Here is a 20,269-nt window from a genome sequence, read left to right as displayed (position 1 = left end):
CTGACACGGGTGAGCATCGTCCAGCCAGACGGAAGCGATTTTGACTATCTTAATCCAAGCCCGGGAGAGTGTAAGTAACATCTTCCGATTCAAACATATTAATAGTAAAAGCATGCCATGTGTTTCTCTTTCTCGTGTACCCTGAAAGGACAAGGTTTATTTTATCATGTGAGACCCGCATCCGTGACGTCACGCGGTGATGGGGATGAAGCCGCACCCTCAAATGACCCTACCACATGAATAAACTTCTAGAATGGAAAGACGTTTCATAAAAAGCCTCGATGCTCCGTGTACCCTGTGCAGCAACTCTTGAGTTATTAGTCAAGAAAAAAATTATATTACTATCTTTTACTAGTGTATGACATGTCTGCACACTACTCGGAAAACTATATTACTAGTGAGGTAAAACTTTCCACTAGTTGTTATCTGTGCACAGATATTAGTAAAGAGAATGTTATAATATCACAAATATTACTAGGAGTATGTAGGTGTCACCTTTTTGTGACTGTAGTAGGATGGGTTTTTTTTTCCAATTTGAATGTCAAAATTGTCTTCTTGAGTTTAATTTGATGGATTAGTATGTTTCAAGAGGGATTAATGCGTCTTTGCAGTCTTGTTATGCATGATTTAAAGTATGCAGCTGGCAGCACTGCTGAGTCAGCAGCACTCAACTTAAAGACTGTAAGTGCATTGATCGCAGAAAACTTTGCCTTAACAAAACATTTATCAGACTTCGATTGCTATTTCCATTTAATTGCGCGGGTGTGTTTGTTTTGCTTTCTCAGTCAGCGCAAGAGCAACATGGCCGCCGTCTCCCTCCGTCTGTGATAGGTGAGTCAAGCTGGCCTCCCCGGCCCCCTCCCAGCCCCCCACCCCCACCCCAGACCCTGACCCCGACCCGGACCCTGGCCCAGACTGGGCCCGCAGTGTTGAGGACCAATATGTAGGGGAGGGTGAGTCCAGTCAGCCTGAAGTATACCAGGCTCTCTCTGACTACAAGGACGCCGAAACCATCACAGGTAGTAATCCCGTAATCTCCTCCAATTTGTCGTATTGTGATTTGAGGAGCTTCTTTGAGACAAAAGTGTCTTTGTGTGCTTTTAGATGTGTGCAACAGTACCGACCTGCCCGAGTTTGAGATCATCAGTCTCCTGGAAGAGCAGCTGCCTGTTTATCGCTTGCGAGCCGACACGGTTTACGGCTACGACCGCGATGACTGGTTGCACACACCCCTGTTGGCCGCCGACGCTCCACTCGACCTAACCACCGAGCAGATAGAAGAGACGCTCAAATACTTCTGTAAGTCCTTAACCGATAACTTCAGAAGCTTCATGTCCGACTTCAACTTTCCTTCAACTATCCCTCCATTGTCAGTCATTGGTCTCCTCTCCAAAATTGATTATGTACACGTCATATGTGGGTGGGGGGGCGTAGAGTCATGAGAATGTGACCCGCCGGTCGTAGTGGAACTCAATAGAGGAGATGGGAAGTGAGAGCGGGATGGAGACGTTAAGGTCGGATGAGCGGCGGCGTTGTCGTGAGGATACGAAAGGTAAAAGTTGCTTTTGATTCAAGGCAATTTGAAAAACGGAGCAATTACATTCATTTTATTTCAGTTTGAATTCTTAGTTCATAGAATGAAACTTCATCAATACCAACTATGTTTACGTATTAAGCTGTGCACCGATGCCGTCTTCATCTTGACAATTTAGCACGAGTATCGTTTTTCATCTCTAAAGTAAAACGGCGATTGAAATAAAGCACGTAGTCAACGCTAGCGACCGTAATGTCGCAGGGAGCCGATCATCGATTGGACAACGTCAATAAGCGCCCGCGGGTTGTGCGCCATGGAAAACAACAACATTGTTGTCGTCATTACTGATGAAAGCCACACGCAAACTTGACCTGGCACGACCTCTGAGAGAAATATTCCGGGCAGCTGGCAAAGTTGCATAATGTCGCTCGCTAACCGCCTCTTCCTTGTCCGTGTGTGCGTGCGTGCGTCCTCGCAGTGCTGTGTGCGGACCGAGTGGGCCAGATGACAAAGACCTTCAGTGACATTGACGCTGTCACACGTCTTCTGGAAGAGGTGAGCTCACGTGTATGGAAAAAAAAAAATGAGTCTCAGATAGTGTGACGTGTGTGAGAGGTATTTTTGGACCTCAAACATTTGCGCTATAAATATGAATTAACAGAACATCAAAAGTGTCTAAATGTAGCTTGTGGTTTTGTGTGTTAGAAAGAGAGAGACCTGGAGTTGGCGGCGAGGATCGGTCAGTCTCTTCTGAAAAAGAATCGAGTTCTGACTGAGCACAATGACTACCTGGAGGAGCAAGTGGGACAAATCACAGAAGAGGTACACACACACACACACACACGATCAATTTATAATTTTTGTGAGCAACATCGCAAGGGATTGACTTGAGTGTGATCTTCTGGTCCGGCAGGTGGCTCAACTGCACCATGAATTGAACCTGAAGGATGAACTGCTTCAGTTTTACACCAGTGCGGCCGATGAGAGCGAAGAGGAGTCGGGCGGATCCCCGACGTCAGTCAGCATTTTTTAGTCAACAACGTGACTTCATAAAATAAGATGAGAACAGGAAAATAGGCAAATGAGCCACATCTTAGTTTGAGAGGCGAGTTGTGGGAAAAAAAAATGCTAAAATCTGTGTGGAGTTGACATCCACCCAGTTATTGTTGTTGTAATTGCCAATAGATGCCACAAGATGGCGGTAGACATGACCTGACAAAATGAAGCTCTTCCCTTTCCTTGGTGAGCATCAAAATGCAACCAGATGGCACCAAAGCAATAATTTTATAGTAATTAGGGTGGAACACAAAATAAAACGTCAACTGTATGAGTTGGAATGCTAATTTTGTTCTCAATGTGCTCAAAGGGGAAAGAAGAGTCGAGTGGATGCTGCCGCTGGAGGTTTCCTGAGCGACACCCTGCAGAGGAAACTCAAAGAGCTAGAAGAAGAGAACCTGTCGCTCCGCTCAGAGGTACGCCCGTGGAGTTTCTTCTGTTGATGTCACGATGACATCATCCCGACGCGTTTTGCGCAGGCGAGCCACCTCAAGTCTGAGACGGAGACGTACGAGGAGAAGGAGCAACAGCTTGTCAACGACTGCGTGAAGGAACTCAGTAAGTTGGATTTGTTGCTCTTGCTGGTTACAAATTTCAACTCCAACTTTTTTTTTTTACCTGCAGGGTTATCCAGTCTGCAGATCTCGACAATAGCGGAGGAGCTCGCTCGCAAGACTGACGATGCCTCAAGGCAGCAGGAAGAGATTACGCACCTGCTCTCCCAAATTGTGGACTTGCAGAAGAAAGCCAAGTCTGTGAGTCATGCAAATAAATTTCATAGCAAAAAAACAGTCCATTGTTTCCTCAGCTTGTCCCAAACCTTGTGTGTGTGTGTGTGTGTGTGTGTGTGTGTGTGTGTGTGTGTGTGTGTGTGTGTGTGTGTGTGTGTGTGTGTGTGTGTGTGCGTGAGCAGTTTGCCGTGGAGAACGAAGAACTCTCACAACATCTGATCGCGGCCAAGGATGCGCAAAGGCAGCTCACTGCAGAGGTAAATCTCGGGTCGTCATGGCGACAGTTTTAAAAATTCAACTCTCCGATATGAGATGACTTTTTAAAAATCACAATTCCACCAGCTGCAAGAGTTGGAGGAGAAGTACTCTGAGTGTATTGAAATGCTTCACGAGGCCCAGGAGGAGCTGAAGAACCTGAGGAACAAAAACTACGCGGCGGGCACGCCCAGACGCTTCCATCCACTTGGATTGTACCCGATGGTGAGTGTTCGAGCGCCGTCTTCGCACAAGAAATGCACGTGTGTGTGTTTACAAGATGCACCTCGGGTGTGTGTTTGACAGGATTCCCTGGCTGCGGAGATCGAAGGAACCATGAGGAAGGAGCTGAGCCTAGATGACCCTGACTGTGAGCAGCAAAAGTATGAATGCATATTTCATTTTATATTTGGAATGTCATCCGTTTCATTATTATTAAAATCGAAATTGTGTTTGTTTACACCGGCAGGGTCCAACGTAAACGCATTTTCCAGACGGTTAAGAACGTGAACCAGTCGGTGCGTCAGCGCTCTCTGACCCCGACCAGCGCCAACATCCCGGGTTCCAATCAGTCGCTCTCCTCGCGTACGTCGCCCATGTCCAGCGGGCTCACCAGCCCTCATTCCAGCCTGTGCGGAGGCGACCTGGGCGGGGACGGCGTCGCCCTCGACAACCGCACTCAGAGCATCCTCATGGAGACGGCGTCCAATCAGGAGAGGTGAGGGAATCGACGGCAGGTTTTGAGCATTTTTGTAACCTTTCTCAAACCTTCAGGAGAGCAGACGGCCGAGAGAAGACGACAAAGGGAGCTGAGGAATTGCGTCTGGCCCTACGCCGCCTTTCCCTGCGCCGTCAGAACAACCTGAGCGAGCGGAATTTCTTCGAGGAGGAGCGGCGACGAGGCGGCGGTCTCCCCGACGCGGCGGGCCAGGGGAGCATCATGACCCCTTCGGAAAGCATCATGTCGCTGGGGAACCTTCACCTGTGGACCACCAGGGGGCCCTACCTGCCGGATAAACTACAGATTGTCAAGCCGCTCGAAGGTGAGAGCGGGGTAAAAAAAGAGCGAGAGAGCAGAAGGAGGAGGAGGGAGGGACAGACACCTGAGGGAGAAAGAGGGGGTGGCTGGGGATGGGTGAGAAAGACCGGAGCTGGGCTGGAGAGAGAGAGGGGGAGGAGGTGGGCGAGGGACAAGGCCGGGAGCAGGAAGAGGAAGGCGGCCAGCGAGGGGAAGGGCACGTTGCCCTCGCTCATGCTTTTCAACTCTTTCTGGTCTCTCATGCATCACCACAAGTCAGGCGCCTTTGCGTCACCTCACACTTTCTGCAGGGACACCAAGCCCAGAGCGTGGCTCTAAAAAAATTAGCATCACGTGGCAGAATATTTCATAACACAAAAATTGCTTTAAAAAAAAAAAAAAGAGACCATGTTAATGCCATGACATGTAAAATGTGAAGGAATTTTGATCTCAGTGTGATGCAATACCAGTCCACAATTTATTGATACACTTGATTGTTTCTCATTTTATTGTGCTGCTTTACCAAATGCTGTCATTTTCAATTTCGCTTTGATTTTAGTCTCCTCTTTTTTTATGTTCTTTCTCTCCACATTGTGTACTTTCCTTTTCTTCATTTCACCATGTCTGACCAATAAAACATTCTCTGTCATTCAAATTTTATTTCTTCTTCTGTCACTTTTTTTCACCTTTTGGCTGTCTTGTCATATTTTGTTCACTCTTATCACCATCGTCTCTCACTTTTTATGTATCTCATTTCATCACACCATCAGCTGTGTGTAGCACAAAGCCGTCATACGCTTTTTTCCACCGTAGGCTCGGCCACCCTGCATCACTGGCAGCAATTAGCCCAGCCCCATCTCGGGGTGATTCTGGACGCCAGGCCCGGGGTCGTGTCGAAAGGTTACCGACCGCTCGAACTGGAGCTTGAACAGGTCCTCCACTTTCCCAGTTAGCCACACCCACTTGATCACAGCTCACCAGTTTGCACGCCCGCTCCTGTAATGATTCCATGTCGTCCGCAGGTATATTCCTGGGGCAGCTTTGAAGAGGACGAAGCAGGAGAGCAGTATTTCCAGAATCTTCCCACCACCTCATCTTCGGCCTCCCCGGCTGTGACCTGTACCTCCTCCAGCCTGGGTCAGCCCTCGCCGCACTTGGCTCCAGCATCTCCTCCATCTTCGTCCCCACATCTGAGCAACACTGATCCGCTGGGTGAGGCGAAACAAAAATGGAGTCAACCATGAAGGAAGTGTGTTGTTTTTCAATGATATTTCGTTTTGTGTGCAGCTGCATACTATCCAGGTAAATGCATGGCCCATACAAGCTCCACCTACACTTTCACAACCTGTCGCATCCTGCATCCGACTGACGAGCAGACGCGGGTCACCCCCAGGTAAGCCGCATCATCCAAAATAATTCTAAGATATTTGTTTTCGTTTGACCGACTCGACTCATTTTGCTCGACAGTCTGAACGCCATGCCCGCGTCGTCGTCTTGCGTGATGACCAGCTCGCTACTGGGCACGCCCGCCGCAACACCCTGCACGCCTCGCAGGCTCAGTCTTAGGCCATCAGAATCTTCAACAAATCTCAGGCAAAAAAAAAAAAAAAAACACACCCAAAAGCTTCGTAATGTACTTCGAAAATGCTAATCCGACCTGTGCGTTCCATTGGTTTGCAGAGATGCCACACGTACAACCAGCACCTGCCTGGGCCTAGTGCGCCTCCTACAGGAAAGAGGGATCTCTGCAGCGATGTATCACCAGCATCAGGGGTTGGATGCCAGTCAGGCCAACGAGGGGCTTTTATTCAGCACTTGCATCACTCCTAACAAAGCCCCTGACCCCGACTCGTTGCGTCCTTCCACCCCTTCGAACTCCCCCACGGGACAAGGGGCTTCAGCCGTAGCAACCTCCATGGGCTTTGACTTCAAGAGCCCCTCTTATGACAACTTCCTGGCTTCCAAGCCGGCACGTTCCATCCTAAAGGAGGTGACAGGGGTGACGAGGGGTCGCCAGAGGGGACGGGACTGCGAGAGCCAGACTGATGTTAGCGTGACCGTGCATAACCTCAACCTCCTCGACAAGGTGAAACGGCTCGGGGTGGCCGGTGCAGCGGGGGCCAGAGCGGCTAGTCCCGGCCCCATCTTGGGTGGGCCTCTCGGGGGGCTGCGCAGATCCGGCTCCCCATTCGGACCCGACGGGATCAGACGGAATCGGAGCTATCCGGCCAGCATGGCCATGAAAGCTCCCGGTCCTCCAGAGTAATTTTGCTTACTGACGTTTAAGCAACCAATCAAGGGTGAGCACTGGCTGCTGGCCAGTTACATGGTCACAGTTTTATGACTGAAGATAATTATTAATTATTAATATAATAATGGAGTTTACAAAAATTAAATCCAGTGTTCTTCGTATTTGCCTGCCATTAAATTGTAATTACCTGTAGTTGCCACAGGAGGGCAGTAAAGCATGACTCAAATTAAATCCCTCAATTAGTTTTTGATAGTTTTTGACACCACGATAGTGCTAAAGCACTACTGTTTTAGAAAAAGTAGAAAAAACAGTAAATAGATATCTTTTCCCAGCAAACAACAGATGTAAAAAAAAAATACTGCCTTACACTTAGGCAAATTAATCTTGCAATAGCGTTATTTAACCGTTGGCCTCAAAATGAATACTTGAGCTTGAAATGCTGTATAATAAAAAAAAATGTATTGTTAAATGATGACCTCATTATTATTTATCTGTAAACTTATGTAGGCGTGTTCTTTTTTTGTTGATATTGTTCTACGATAGCTCGCGAGCAACAAACAAACTCAACGAGCTCCTGTCACAATGCATTTTTTACATGCAAACGGAAAATATTTGCAATACTCACGAAAATACAACTAGTAGTCACCGGAAATGCATCATGGAGAACCGGCCGGCGTGCATACGGTAACCGAAAACGCTCAATTCAAATTTCCATTTTGACAGTTTGCAGAAAAGCGGCAGCAGCAACGACACCACCGCATTGTGCACACAACGGCAGCCCTGGTATTAATTTTTATTCATCATATTTTCTTCTCAAACGGATTGTTCAATGCATCACTTGTTTATCAGTCGCAAGAATTCAACTCTCAAGTACATGTCAACTCTCTCAAATGGTTAACATTGTTCTTGCAAAGGTTTCTGCCGTGCAAATGCAATCAATGTGCTTCAGTGGAAAATAAATAAAAAAATAGTCTCAAGGGGCCATTTTAATAACCGGGTTGTAAAAGTCGCCAGGCCCTTGATTTAAAACTTTGTGGAACTTCCATTTGCTTGAATTACAGACATCAATCTTTTTAGATATGTCTCCATTCGCTTAACCCACCTCGATTGGATCATGTTTGCCGATTCTTCCTTTGCAGAGTTGCTTAAATTCAGTCCAGTTCTCCAGGGGTTGATTTATTCTAATAGGGCTGCTGTTAGAATTACTGTCCCCCTTGTAACTTGGGAAGGGGGGGGGGGGGGGGGGGAGCCTGATGAAATTTGTTGCACTTGGTGAAAACACCCCAAGAAGACACAGAAAAATTAAATGGATGCTGCCATAAACAGCAAATGAAGTTCAGTGTCTTGCTCAAGGACACTTTGGGGGGAGGCACATCACATAAAAATATGCCACCCAGAGCTACCGCCTGTACGGCCTGTGCCGAAAACCGCTACTGGGTCTCGGAGGAGCTAATTAGCAGGAGCAGACTGACTGCAAAAGGTGCGAAGGGAAGCGAGATTGCATGTTTGTATACGTTCTACACTTAATTGTTTTGCTCAGGCCACAATGGGAAGTTCTGATCTCAGAAGTGAATGCCGCCATGTAAAGATGCTTTCCTTTTCCCCAAATTCCCCGGCCGACATGTTTTAATTTTTATTGATTTATTTTGTATTGGCTCTCAGTTGAGGGGACGTTTCCGGCGAAGAGTCATTCCTCAGAGGGGAGGAGAATGCATGTGTAAATGGAAGGTGGAAATGGAGACAAACATCGATTGCTTCTGTCTTGAATTTCAAACTCCTCAAAGACTTTTCAAGTACATATTGACTCCAATTTGGAATCGTCTTTACTTTCCTTGTCACCATTCGTGCCATCAATACTGTGTGAATGGTTTTCATTTCACACTTCTTATTTGTGGTTTTGATTGCTTGTTACATCACTGACCACATTAGATATTCCTGTACATATTAAATTTCTATCTAGCCCAATTTCTAACAAACCAAAATATATGTTGTGCAATATTGTGCAGTGTCCCTAAAATTGAATTACCGAGTCATGCTTTTGTTCTTGGAGACAGGGACTCATAGTTTGGACCATGTAGCGGAAGTGCTTTGAGGGTGGGTGGGGGTCGCATGTCGTGATGCTATCACATTATCCATCAGCAGATGAGTTGGGTCCCCACATGGCTCTTTCTTCCAGGGGGCGTCATGGCAACCGCACCGTGCAGGATGGGAGGGGGGGGGAAGGGCTCCTCCAATGACATCACTCGTATCTTCACGGCGGCCCTTTAACCTCTAGCGTCGTTTGGACCCGAGCGGCAGCTCCACCTCGTCACGACGCATCTGTCTGTACGCATGTACACGTAGCGTAGTTCAACTCGCCAACCTGAGTAGCTCGCTAGGGGATTGATCAAAAGCGACAGATGCATGACGGGAGGGATGGGAGGCATGGAGGTGCTCGTTGACCTCTGCTATCCCCGTCCGCCCTAAGCGTCTACCGGGCAGTACTTGATCCCCTAAACGCATCTTTTGTGTGTTCATGCGTGGCCTGGACACAAACAGGAAGTACGGGAAGCTAAAATGGAAAGTTCAATGGTGAAATCCAAGAAATCACAAACGTTGGGTTTTGCATTTTCTCCTCATGCTTTGTAGCTAGTCAAATGTCACTCAGTTACACTGCCCGCGACTCCAACAAGTGCAAGCACTGTAAAAAATTGATGAGTGGATTTACATTTCTTTTCTACAATAGTTTCGCTCCACAAACGTATTTAATTTCCACATGTTGTGTTTCCCCCCCAGGATTCCTCCAGTCAATTTAACAGGCACTCTACTGTCGATATGATAATTTCCTCCTGTACGTTCAACTCAAAATGGAAACGGCCTGAGGGGACTCGGACTCTTCTTAACCTATTCCCCAAATCGCTGCAGTGTGGAAAAAGGTCAGTGCATAAACAATTCAAAGATTACCCCCGACATCCTCGAAATGTGTCCTCCTTGTGTTCCTGGCAGCTTTTGCTGCCCACAGCAAATATGTTGACGACAGCAGCTATTCCTTTTCTTATTGCCTAAGTGTCACTCTGTGGGACCCCAAAGACACATTGAGTCGTCCCTGCAGCTAGAATGAGTCACATCCATGAGTTGAAATGATCGAGACACATACAGAATGTTCGACATTTCAAACGCGGTCTAATAATGAGATAAAATCCACTTTTCCCGCCGGGATAATGATTCCATCAATATCAATTAAACACAGCAAACAAGCACCGCTTAGTCACTTCAAGTGAAATCCATGCGTTAGTTACTCAACTGGGCGATATTAAAATCATAAAAAAAGAACATCATATTCTTTTGTTTTATATTGTCATCATTTCAAATATGTTTAAAGCATACGGGAGAGGTAAAAGTATCTTTCGATATATGCTCTCGACATTACGTCCCCCACGGACTGTATCTGCATGCATAGTGACAACTCCGAAAGAAATGTTGTAAGCATTCACGACCGACTCCGAGGAGTCGCAAGGAGCCATCAAATATCCAGACAGCCAACTTAGAAATGCACACAGTGGTCCGATGTCGTCTGATCCGTCTGGTGACTGATGGTCTTTAAAAAGGCTAGACGGGTTGGCGCTTAAAGTCTGTTGGTTGTCGAATTTCAACTCATTTAAACGACTTTAATGTCTCCCTCGGCTACTCGGGCATCCCAGACGTTTGCCATCCACCCCGCATGTTTTCCCTATTCAATATGTCGGCATTCTAAAAACACCATCAGGACCTTACGGCGTGCAGACGCAATCACATCTGCTGTCTCCCTCATCTCCCTTCATTTCCTTTCCCCTTTTTATTCCCAGCGTCTTCATCTGGGCCACTGTTGAAGTACGTCAGGACTCAAATGCGTAATGAAGACCAGAGAGACGTTCCAAAGCGAGCATAAATTGAAAGTGAGTGACAGCGAGACCCCAACGTGATGATGAATATTCGACTTGAGAACTTTTTGGAGAAAAGATGTCGGGTGCAGATGTGAGTAAAGCAACACATTTTCCACAACGAGTTCCCATCATGCAACTGTGGCGGAACGATTACTCACGGCTTCAAATGGGGCATAGTGTTGGGTGGTGACCACATGCACAAACTAATCCAATAATCATCACCTCTTGGGACATTGAATGTGTGAAGCTGCATTTTATTAAAAAAAAAATCCATTTTTACTCAGGTTTGACCCATACATTAAACAAAAAGAGTACACGATATATATAGCCCCAGCATCACAACTTGCAAAATTGGCTTTGAAATAAACATGATAAACACATTATCCCTATTTTTTTTTAACTGCATTAAGCATACATATTAATTAGAATCTAGGCAGAAGCGATAAACAGTACAGCGTAAAAAAAGAAGTGTGCAGTGGCAGCGCTAAAAATAATTTATTATTATTTTCCCCCTCCGTGGTGAAAGACGCCATTAATAGTCTTGAACCAACCTTTAAATAATGCTAATTTTTACATAAAACACTAAAAAGACAAACAACATAAACATTTTCCACTAAATCAGAATATTTGGTCACTATCTACAAATTTTGGTGAAATAACGTTTCGGGTTTAGTCTTCCAAACGATTTATTCCTGACTATTTTTCTGCGTCAAAATGACTGCCGAGTGAGAAATCTCATTAAAACAACGAAGCTAGTCTTACATTGTTCTCTGTATATTAAAAGTACATCAAAGTTTGTAGTCAGCAGCAAAGTAATAAATAATATAGTGTAGAATAAATCAAGTTCACACATTCTTTCTGTTCAAAAAAGTAAAAATCAGCACATTCTAGACGTTTAAAAAGTAATCGTGATAAATAATAATCTTTGCCACAACTCTTGTATAGTGCATGTGTACCTAATTAAATGTCCATTTGCTGTCTCCATGCACTCTTGTCCTTTTTTTTTTTTTTTGTCATCCTCTTGACGTCATCTCCTGTATTTTGATTCGCCTTTTCATCCCACTTAGCGAGCCGGAGTACCAAAAGCATGAGTCGACAAAAAAAAAAGAATCCAAATTTGCTCATCAAATAGCGGACAGACTGCGTCATTCTTTTGAGCTCTGTCTTAAAAGATGCACGCAGCTGATGTCACCATGGATAAAACTAATCAGACTTGTGCATTCCGCATTTTTGGATGCTTTTGGAACTGGAGGGAAAGACGCACCAGACGTTCTTCGAGACTTTTAATATGGGAACAGGTGCTCGGGGAGACTCACACTCTGCAGGCCCCATCTGCTTAGCTAGACACAAATAAAACATTTTCATCAAAATTCACATCCACACACACACAAGCAGAATCTGTGTGTGTTGTCACAGTCGCGTAGCTAAATTTTGTGTCACTTTTAATCCATCCGCTGCACAGTTGCGCCACATCAGGACAGATAATTAGTCCGATCTATCTGGAGCCACCCCCATTTGCACATTTTGAGTTCATTCTTCTCTTTCTGTCCTTCTGTCTGTCTATCCATCCCACCACTTCACACAATTACTGACAGTCAATGGGGCTGAGCACTGTATTTATCTGTTCATGACTGCGTTGCCGTGCATCCATCAAAGAGGGCGGTTGGGATTTAGCGACTTGTCATTCAGCTTGTCACGCCCTAAATGGACATTTCCCTCCCAAAATTTTCAATTGGAATCGTTGCGTTCAAATGTCATTCAAAAAATTGGCCTGCTGTGGCCGAGCGTCCAACAAGTGTCGGTGAAACGAGTGCGGACATGAGCAAGATGACTGACGCTAATTCATGCAAGCCATGTAGGTGTGAGACACTTTTAAAAGAGATTTGTGCAAATGAGGCTTTAGGAAGAGCAGCAGTGATGTTATAACATCGCAGTTGGCTCGACAAACGTGTTATACTTTAGCCCTGGTACACTCTGGACCATTTGGGCACATTGACAAACAACACTCACATTAACACCAATGGACAATTAGGATCATAAAAAAAAAAATGCCTGCGTGTTTTTTCTTTCCCTTTTGAATCACCAGCCATCGATTCAGTAGGATTTATTCGTTGGCGAAGAGTCAATGTCAACTTTTGCAGATCAAAATGACCCACTAAAGTCATCACTGGGAGAAGAGCCCATACAGGTCCAAATCCCAGCATCATTTATAATTCAGCGCTGAGACCACATACAGTGGAGTGCAACAATCACCACTGCAGCATGTGTGTGTGTGTGTATGTGCGCATACTAAAACCACACACACAGGTGATGACGCAGACGAGAAGCAGTTCAATGACTTTCACCTTTCTTGGTAAGACCCAAGACACCGGCGTTGTGCGTCCACAAGGCCATCGACATGCCGCCCCTCCATTTCAAAAAGGCTTTTAATTGGGAGGCTCAGCCATCTAATGAAGCCTCATCAGCCTAATTGGATGGAAAAGATATTCACGCGTACACACTTAGATGATCGGCTTACTCCACTTACACTCTGCTTCATCGAGGTAAAATACAGGAGCATTGATTTTGCGGTGTTCTAACCATTTAAGCTTATTGGAATACAAAGGTGCAGCAACACATGTAGACCCACAATGTACTCGGACTCTAACTTCAACTGTTACTGCATCTTATTGCACAATAAATCCATGAAATCAACCATATTTGTAGATCAAACTATTTGTATTATCGTACTATATGTCATGTTACCTAAAGAATTGAATTTATCTTTCGATAGAGGACACCCAAGCGAGTTTGGTTCAGGTCGCTAATTGGCCTGTTTGGTGGGTCGCAGCGTGCAGCCGGAACTCGGTTGTACGTCTTAGCTAACTAGCTGTCAAACAAGTATTGATTACGCGGCGCCTATAGCGCCATTTGTCACCTGGAACAATGGCAGCTACAGGGAAACTTCAGTCTGCTTGCAATCGGAAAGATCTCCAGAGAGGTACACTCCTAGCAACTGTAATGAAACAATTCCTTTTTTTTTTTTTTACACCAGTCAAATAATATATGATCAACAAGCTTTCTTTGTCCCTACACTGCACTGCTCCCACGTGCCTCGTAATTCCTTTTATATGTATTTAATCCTGTAAAACGATTATGCGGCTGCACAACAAAAGTAAATATGATACTGGGGGCGATTATGAAAGCGGGGAAAGATTGTAAAAAACCTTATGCAGCATTCATATGTGGGGAAGTTGCAAAAAAAAAAAAAAAAATGAGCGCATGTAGGATATCTGTTCAAAGTGCAATCAGACGATGGGTGGACCCTTGCGGAGCGTTTGACCCTCTGGAAGCTGCTGAGCGGCGACTTAATTAAAGCTAGTCGATAGTATTGAACCTCGGCAGGAGTTCGGAATTGTAGGACAGTGAAAGTTTTGGATTCAATTACTAAATGATTACTCGGAGTAGCTTTGAGACATCGCGACGAAATACACTATTCACTCTGTCCTCAAGTTGTGCGGCGGTTTTCTAGAATAAAAAATAAGTGTAATTGCACCTCCACTACAGTAGAAGGCAGTGGCGCTCACATTTATTTTATTTTAGATTATTTACACAAAAGAGTAGTAACTATTCATTTTCATAAAAAAACCCAAATTTGGTATCATCATAAGTGCGCCCTCCGGTGGATAAAATTAGCAACAACAGTTCATTTTATCGAATTGACCTGTTTGTGGCCCACGAACCTTACGTTTGCTCACCCAGACGACGACATTCCCATTCCAAAAAACGTAAATGAAATCCATACGTGTGACTATCCCACATCAATGTTCAAATCTTAACGACGGGAATGACCACATGTGCAAATGACGACGAATCCATTCTAATAGCATTTTCCACTTCATCTTCACTTTACCGTCTCGAGGCAGCCGAAGCGAAAAGGCCGTCTTAATCCACGGGATTTCAATTTCTTTAAGGACACTGTGTCATCCTGTTTTATTATTCTCTGACATGCAGCAGTTTTGTCACACGCATGAAGATGACTTGATAAGTTTAGTTCGTGCTTGTGTGCGCGGCCCACGTCGTCCTTTCTCCGGGCACTCGAGAGTGTATTCATCTGGCTCGAGAGCTCACAGCGACATCGCTATCGTCGCGCCTCTCCATCATTTTGGCATTCATCGTCATAACGTGTGTGTGTGCTTGAATTCTAAGTGCAAATGTGTACGAAGGAAGGGTATTCTTTGAATTTCCCGTTGGTCAAATAAGAAACTAAAGTAGGTTCAAAGTGACAAAGTGAATTCAGAGATTTGTTTCAAAATACATCTTTGAAGATGATTACTAAAAAAAAAAAAAAAAAAAAGGGGCTAGTTTCAGCAACAGGTCAAATTTTTTTTTTTCCTGAAGCATCCTCGCTATTATTATATGAATAATTATCAAATGCCGACACACGAAATGTTTCTTTCGTGTGGAATCACGACGAGACAAACACGGTGTGCCTCGGGCTCCTTTATAATCCGCACATAGCGATATTCTTCTTATAGCTCGCTAACAGATGGGTGTGCTGTTTGCAATGTTCGAAGTGACATGTTCACGCTGAGCTCCGCACACAGGCTCACTCACACACACACACACACACACACACACACACACACACACACACACACACACACACACACCTTCCGATAGACTGCAACCTTATGCTCAAACGGTCCTATGAGATGCCAGCACTGTGACAAATACTTCAATAGATGTTTGCATTATTTAGTATGTTTACACACACGGCGGACGAAAGCCGTTGCAAATCGCCTTAGCCCGGGTCTCGCTGGACGTTTCTCTTTATGAGTGCGCTGTGTGAGAGGTTTCTCTCACAAGCCAATTAGACACTTTTAATGAGCATTTAACCTCAAACCTTTGAGTCCTGCTGTGTGCTGCAAGTATTTTGCTAACTAGAGCGAGAGAGGGAGCAAAACAGTTGCTTGATAGGTTGATATATGAAAAAATAAAACCAAATGATTACTGGTTGGTTTTATCCTCATGGATGGGATAGGATTAGTTTGCATCATCTCGAACAAAAACGAGCAAAGTCGTCAGTATGGACGTTAAGGGAAATAAAAGATGAATGGGAAGTTCGAAGGCACTTCCTGCGCAATTGTCGGCTACTGATGATGAAAAGACTTGAAAATTCCCATCGGGCGACCTTAATGTCAACTTGCGCCGTGGATGTGAGGCTTCTCACGACCTCATGCGTTCATATTCTCACAGGCGTGACTCATTTCCACAGCTCACCCGCCGACCTTAACTAGAATATTTTTGTTTTTATTTCAAAGTCGACTTAAAGCTCCTATGGGATGCAAGTTAGCGCAATTAGCACAAGAACAAAGAGATGGTTTTTTTCAAAGGCTTATCAAAATCACAAAAATTTCGCGAAGGCCTTCGAAAAGCAAACGTGAGAGACGACCCGTCTCCATTGCCTTATCGGCAGGAGAAAGAATCCCGACGACGGCTTTGTTTGCTTCGTTCATAAAAACATTAAGTGGCTACAGTTGATCAATAACCATCGACCGGGCGGCCCGAACATTTGCTGCGGGGCGGTTGATCGATGGGCCCGGTTAATCCCGCTTGGCCGGACAGAGACAGAGTGCGGGGGGGGAGAGGTCGGCAACGTGGTCGGAACGTCTGCTGGAGCGGAGTCGAATGAGAGTACAAATACTTTATTGCTGTACTTAAGTACAATTGGCAGCTATTTTGTACCTGTACACTAATGATTTTTTTCTTGTTTGCTTTTTTTTACATTCGTCATTCTCTTATCACATGCAACAGATGACACACTGATAATCCAAGTCAACAAAGAAGCTCTTATCTTGTTGCATTTATGATGTACAAACATTATAAAAGCCCATTGTACGCTTGGATTATTGGAAGTGAAGAACAATTACATACATATTAGTCTTTTGTGCAAACACACACACACACACACAGACCTGCAATGGGGAATACACGGTACAGATTGTGACCACACAAACACACACACACACACACGAGCAGAGCAGTGAGAGAGTATAAAAGCGCCATCCTTCCCACTCAGCGGAGAAGTGCTCCCCTAACGCTGACACACTCCCTTCAACAAAGAAAACCTCCTTTCTCAAGGTAAGAAATTGTATTTAATATTTTGGAAATTATTTCCACATCTCTTTCTTTTTTTTTTTTTTTTTAACCTCGTCTTCCGCTAATGGAGTATACAGATTGTTTAACATGGATGAGTGAAGGGAAGCAATAATAAACATAGCAGATTGGATTATACAAGGCTTTAATTAGATTGGATCATTTTTCTTGTCTGTTTTGAATTTGATTTATGTGTTCATTTAATTTAGTGCCGCATTGATTGTTGAAATGACCATTCAACATCTTCTCATCAAGCTCGTGTCTCTCGAACTTCCAGATGCCTGCAGGGCTGAGTGTGTGTGTGGTTCTGGCCGTCCTGTGCACCAGCTCTTTGGGGCTCCCCTCCCATCTCGGGGACGAGGACCAACGTTCCCCCTCAAAAGAAGGTACGCCACACGCTTCCTTGTAAATCTCCACCACCGTCATGTAACGTCTACCGTGTGTGCGCAGCCCACCTGGAAGCCGACGCCCACTTTTTGGGAGAGCCCCATCTCCAACACAGCCGCTCCATCCCCCAACTCAAAGGATCACAAGAGGATGGCGAGTCGCGGGCCAACCTCGGCGAGCTACTGGCCAGACTCATCTCCTCCAGGAAAGGTACGTGTCCTCCTTTTGCAATTATTAAAAAAAAAAAAAGCAACATGTCGCATCTAGAATACACTCATCATTAGAGACAAGTGCTTTTCACTTGATGACCCCCTCGTCTCCGCAACCCCCCCTTTTCCTCCCCTCCCACACTACACCACCACATCAGTCTCACTAATAACTGGCACCAGTGCAAAGATGCTTTGTAAAACGAATTAGTGGCTCTGGAAAGCCTTGGTGGTTCCAAAGTGCGTTTATTAGAGTCTTCCGGCCACTCCATGACACAGACTCCCACTTCATGGAATTCATGTTTTGGTTTTTTTTTAGTTTAAAAATAGCACTTGATGCCTTCGTATGGCCGTTGGCATTTGGTTTTGATGTCGTTCAGATGTCTTGGCGAACAGTGGGGGGGGGGGATTGATGGGCTTTGGCACACTGTCAAGACGGCTGACGGATATTATAAGCGACGATGAATGCGCGGCAAATGATTGCTTCTTTTTTAGAAAAGGCTGAAAGTTTCTGATTTCTGACATAATAATATCGAGTTCGTCACAGGTGAGAAATTTTGGTGCTTCATTTTTTTGTAACTGGGTTGTTGAAAACGTTCCATGGGAATTCATTAAGAATAATAACAAGAATGAATTGAATTAAGAATTTACTAAATTGAAGGTTTACATTTTTTAATACTTATTTATTTTTTTATATGGGTTTTTTTTTTTTGCTTGCGCTCACTCTTTTTCGCTCTTCTCTCATAAATGATCCCCATTAATTCCCATTGAAAGTCTCCATTTTGGAATACTTTCACAATTCTTAAATTCTCATAAAAATTCAGCAAAAAATGTTTTCACTCCTTTTATATATATTTTTTGAACTGCTCAATTCTGAGAAGAAAATTTCTCTTCACTTTTTAGACAAAGAAGAGCAATAACATGGCAAAGGTCGCATTGCAAGAGCATCTCTTGAGGCTGTGTGTGTGTGTGTGTGTGTGTGTGTGTGTGTGTGTGTGTGTGTGTGTGTGTGTGCGCGCGCACAGAGTCGTGTTCCTTTGCTGTTCTCTTTGCATGTTTTCGGTGTGGGAGGTGTCGTTGTCGAGCCTTCTGCAGCCAATCTCAGCACACCAGGGAACTTGAAAGGTTGTGCTTTGTGTGTGCGTGTGTGTGTTGCGTAGGAGGATGTGGGTAGGGGTGAATGCAGAACATCTCCGCTCGCAGAAATGCTGTTTGACTTCAGTCACGATAAAAATAAAGAAAAATCACCAGCAGGATAAAAACTTTTTATTGGCTACAGTATTCGGAACACCTTGGCCAGTTGAGCCAAGTCACGTAGTTTGCAAGCGTCTTTAATATTTTATTTTATTTTTTGCTTTGTCCCTCCCAGCAAGTTCCGTGCGTCGGAACTCGTCGGTCAACAGCAGAGGCGGCACCAACCACCGGATAGCGGACAGGGACTACACGGGCTGGTTGGATTTCGGACGACGCAGCGCAGAGGAGTACGAGTACTCCTCGTAGAGTACGAGTACTCTTCCATCGATTGTCCCTTCACACCAATACGAGTCGTTGTACATTTGTTTGTAATGTACTGTTAAATGCAATACACATATGCCAAACTTTTGCCTCTTTGTCACCCATTTGTTTGTTTATTGTATTAAAAGGGGGGAAAATATGCCGTCAGGGTACATTGAGACTTACTAGACTGAATAAACATAAACACAACGTAAACTACGAGTCTCTCGCTTTTTTTTCCCCCCCCCCTCATTTTCAACAGTCGTCCATATTGAGCTCAAATTCAATTTACACTCCATGAATCATCCTCCTCAAACAGGAAGTGAAGACCACTGAAAGTGTTTTCCTGCTTACACGATCAAATCAAGTATGCATAAAAAAAAAAAAAAAAAGATGGCAATAATACTGCAGAGAAAAGGTCAATACGCGCGCTTGGGAATATCCTCAAAGGTCATCATTAGAAGCAATCATGTCTGGTCTTTATTTTGAAAATCACTTTTTAAGCTTGTAGTCATTGTTCTAATGAAGGTCTAAATGGAGCTAAAAGTCACCATGGTGGTGAATTGTGATGCAGCTGCCTATTATGCTGTCGGTGTCCTCGTGTTTAATGATTGATCTGTCCCGATATGTGTGTGTCGATGAACAAAGCAGGCTCAGTTGAATTATTCAGTGGCTGGGGACGTCTTTGGGGAAGCAGAGGGCTTTTCGTCTGTGCGTGCCGACAATCTGAAGTGCCCACGCGGGACCCGAGTCAAACTTCATGTTTCAAGAGGTGACACTAGTGTGGAGAGCTTTCATCACTGAAATGTGTGTAGATGTGATACAAGGAAGGTCAAAGGGCATGTGTGCTAATCCTTAATTTGACATACCATGTATCACTGCTGCTATTTTTGCTAATGGTTGATGAGACATGAAAATTAAGAGTGTCTACTATTATTATGTTTTATTTCTCAGGCAACATACAATTTGCAGACATAACATGAATCAAACTTACAACAATGTTATTTTCCCTCATCCCCTTTAAGGCTCTTCAAATTCTATATTAGCACTGATGAGGCCTTGTTGGAATGATTTTCTGAAAAATCTCACTAAGAGGACACTCAATATCAGTTCCCCTGCTAGTTGACCATTCAATTTCTACAAAGTAATACAATTGACAAACACACAAGATGGAAGCCAAACAAGTTCATTAAGCAGGCAAGAAACATTAACGGAACTTGTTAGAGGAAATTACATGTCCAAACACTGTCAGTGCAAAGACAACATGCAGATGATTGGGGGTTGCCATGGCAATGAC

At 44.6% G+C, this 20,269-nt stretch overlaps 2 protein-coding genes across 5 annotated transcripts; both read left to right on the top strand.

Annotated features, from left to right (window-relative positions):
• The first annotated feature begins 891 nt into the window (after positions 1–891).
• trak1b (trafficking protein, kinesin binding 1b) lies at positions 892–7,250 on the top strand. The gene is made up of 18 exons (XM_085901144.1): positions 892–1,019; positions 1,105–1,299; positions 2,013–2,089; positions 2,240–2,356; positions 2,448–2,548; positions 2,901–3,006; positions 3,070–3,148; positions 3,215–3,345; positions 3,504–3,578; positions 3,664–3,801; positions 3,883–3,959; positions 4,046–4,294; positions 4,351–4,619; positions 5,408–5,526; positions 5,617–5,806; positions 5,882–5,987; positions 6,062–6,187; positions 6,275–7,250. Exons 3-18 carry the CDS (start codon positions 2,039–2,041, stop codon positions 6,858–6,860), a joined length of 2,520 nt encoding a protein of 839 aa, XP_085757270.1. The 5' UTR covers positions 892–1,019; positions 1,105–1,299; positions 2,013–2,038; the 3' UTR covers positions 6,861–7,250.
• Positions 7,251–7,519: 269 nt separating this feature from the next.
• ccka (cholecystokinin a) lies at positions 7,520–19,170 on the top strand. 4 transcript variants are annotated; one of them, XM_085901145.1, is made up of 7 exons: positions 7,520–7,628; positions 9,621–9,760; positions 10,670–10,759; positions 16,544–16,870; positions 17,163–17,271; positions 17,336–17,482; positions 18,848–19,170. In XM_085901145.1, the coding sequence occupies exons 5-7, from the start codon at positions 17,163–17,165 to the stop codon at positions 18,976–18,978; spliced, it is 387 nt and encodes a 128-aa protein (XP_085757271.1). In that variant the 5' UTR covers positions 7,520–7,628; positions 9,621–9,760; positions 10,670–10,759; positions 16,544–16,870; the 3' UTR covers positions 18,979–19,170. The 4 variants fall into 4 exon arrangements, with proteins under 4 accessions (XP_085757271.1, XP_085757272.1, XP_085757273.1 ...); XM_085901146.1 differs by having other exon boundaries at positions 10,670–10,838; XM_085901147.1 differs by lacking the exon at positions 7,520–7,628 and adding an exon at positions 8,291–8,325.
• The last annotated feature ends 1,099 nt before the right edge of the window (positions 19,171–20,269 follow it).

Source organism: Syngnathus leptorhynchus, chromosome 20 (genome assembly GCF_054491065.1).
Source record: "Syngnathus leptorhynchus isolate UIUO chromosome 20, UIUO_Slep, whole genome shotgun sequence".
Taxonomy (NCBI): Eukaryota; Metazoa; Chordata; class Actinopteri; order Syngnathiformes; family Syngnathidae; genus Syngnathus; species Syngnathus leptorhynchus.
This window is presented reverse-complemented; position numbering and strand designations above follow the sequence as displayed.

What these genes read in the sequence shown, in the direction of transcription:
- trak1b (XM_085901144.1), top strand. Translation starts at nt 2,039, where the DNA reads ATGACAAAGACCTTCAGTGACATTGACGCTGTCACACGTCTTCTGGAA. An exon ending in TCACACGTCTTCTGGAAGAG is followed by an intron (nt 2,090 to 2,239) that starts GTGAGCTCACGT and finishes TTTGTGTGTTAG; the next exon opens with AAAGAGAGAGACCTGGAGTT. An exon ending in TCGAACTGGAGCTTGAACAG is followed by an intron (nt 5,527 to 5,616) that starts GTCCTCCACTTT and finishes TGTCGTCCGCAG; the next exon opens with GTATATTCCTGGGGCAGCTT.
- ccka (XM_085901145.1), top strand. Translation starts at nt 17,163, where the DNA reads ATGCCTGCAGGGCTGAGTGTGTGTGTGGTTCTGGCCGTCCTGTGCACC. An exon ending in ACGTTCCCCCTCAAAAGAAG is followed by an intron (nt 17,272 to 17,335) that starts GTACGCCACACG and finishes GTGTGTGCGCAG; the next exon opens with CCCACCTGGAAGCCGACGCC. An exon ending in ACTCATCTCCTCCAGGAAAG is followed by an intron (nt 17,483 to 18,847) that starts GTACGTGTCCTC and finishes TGTCCCTCCCAG; the next exon opens with CAAGTTCCGTGCGTCGGAAC.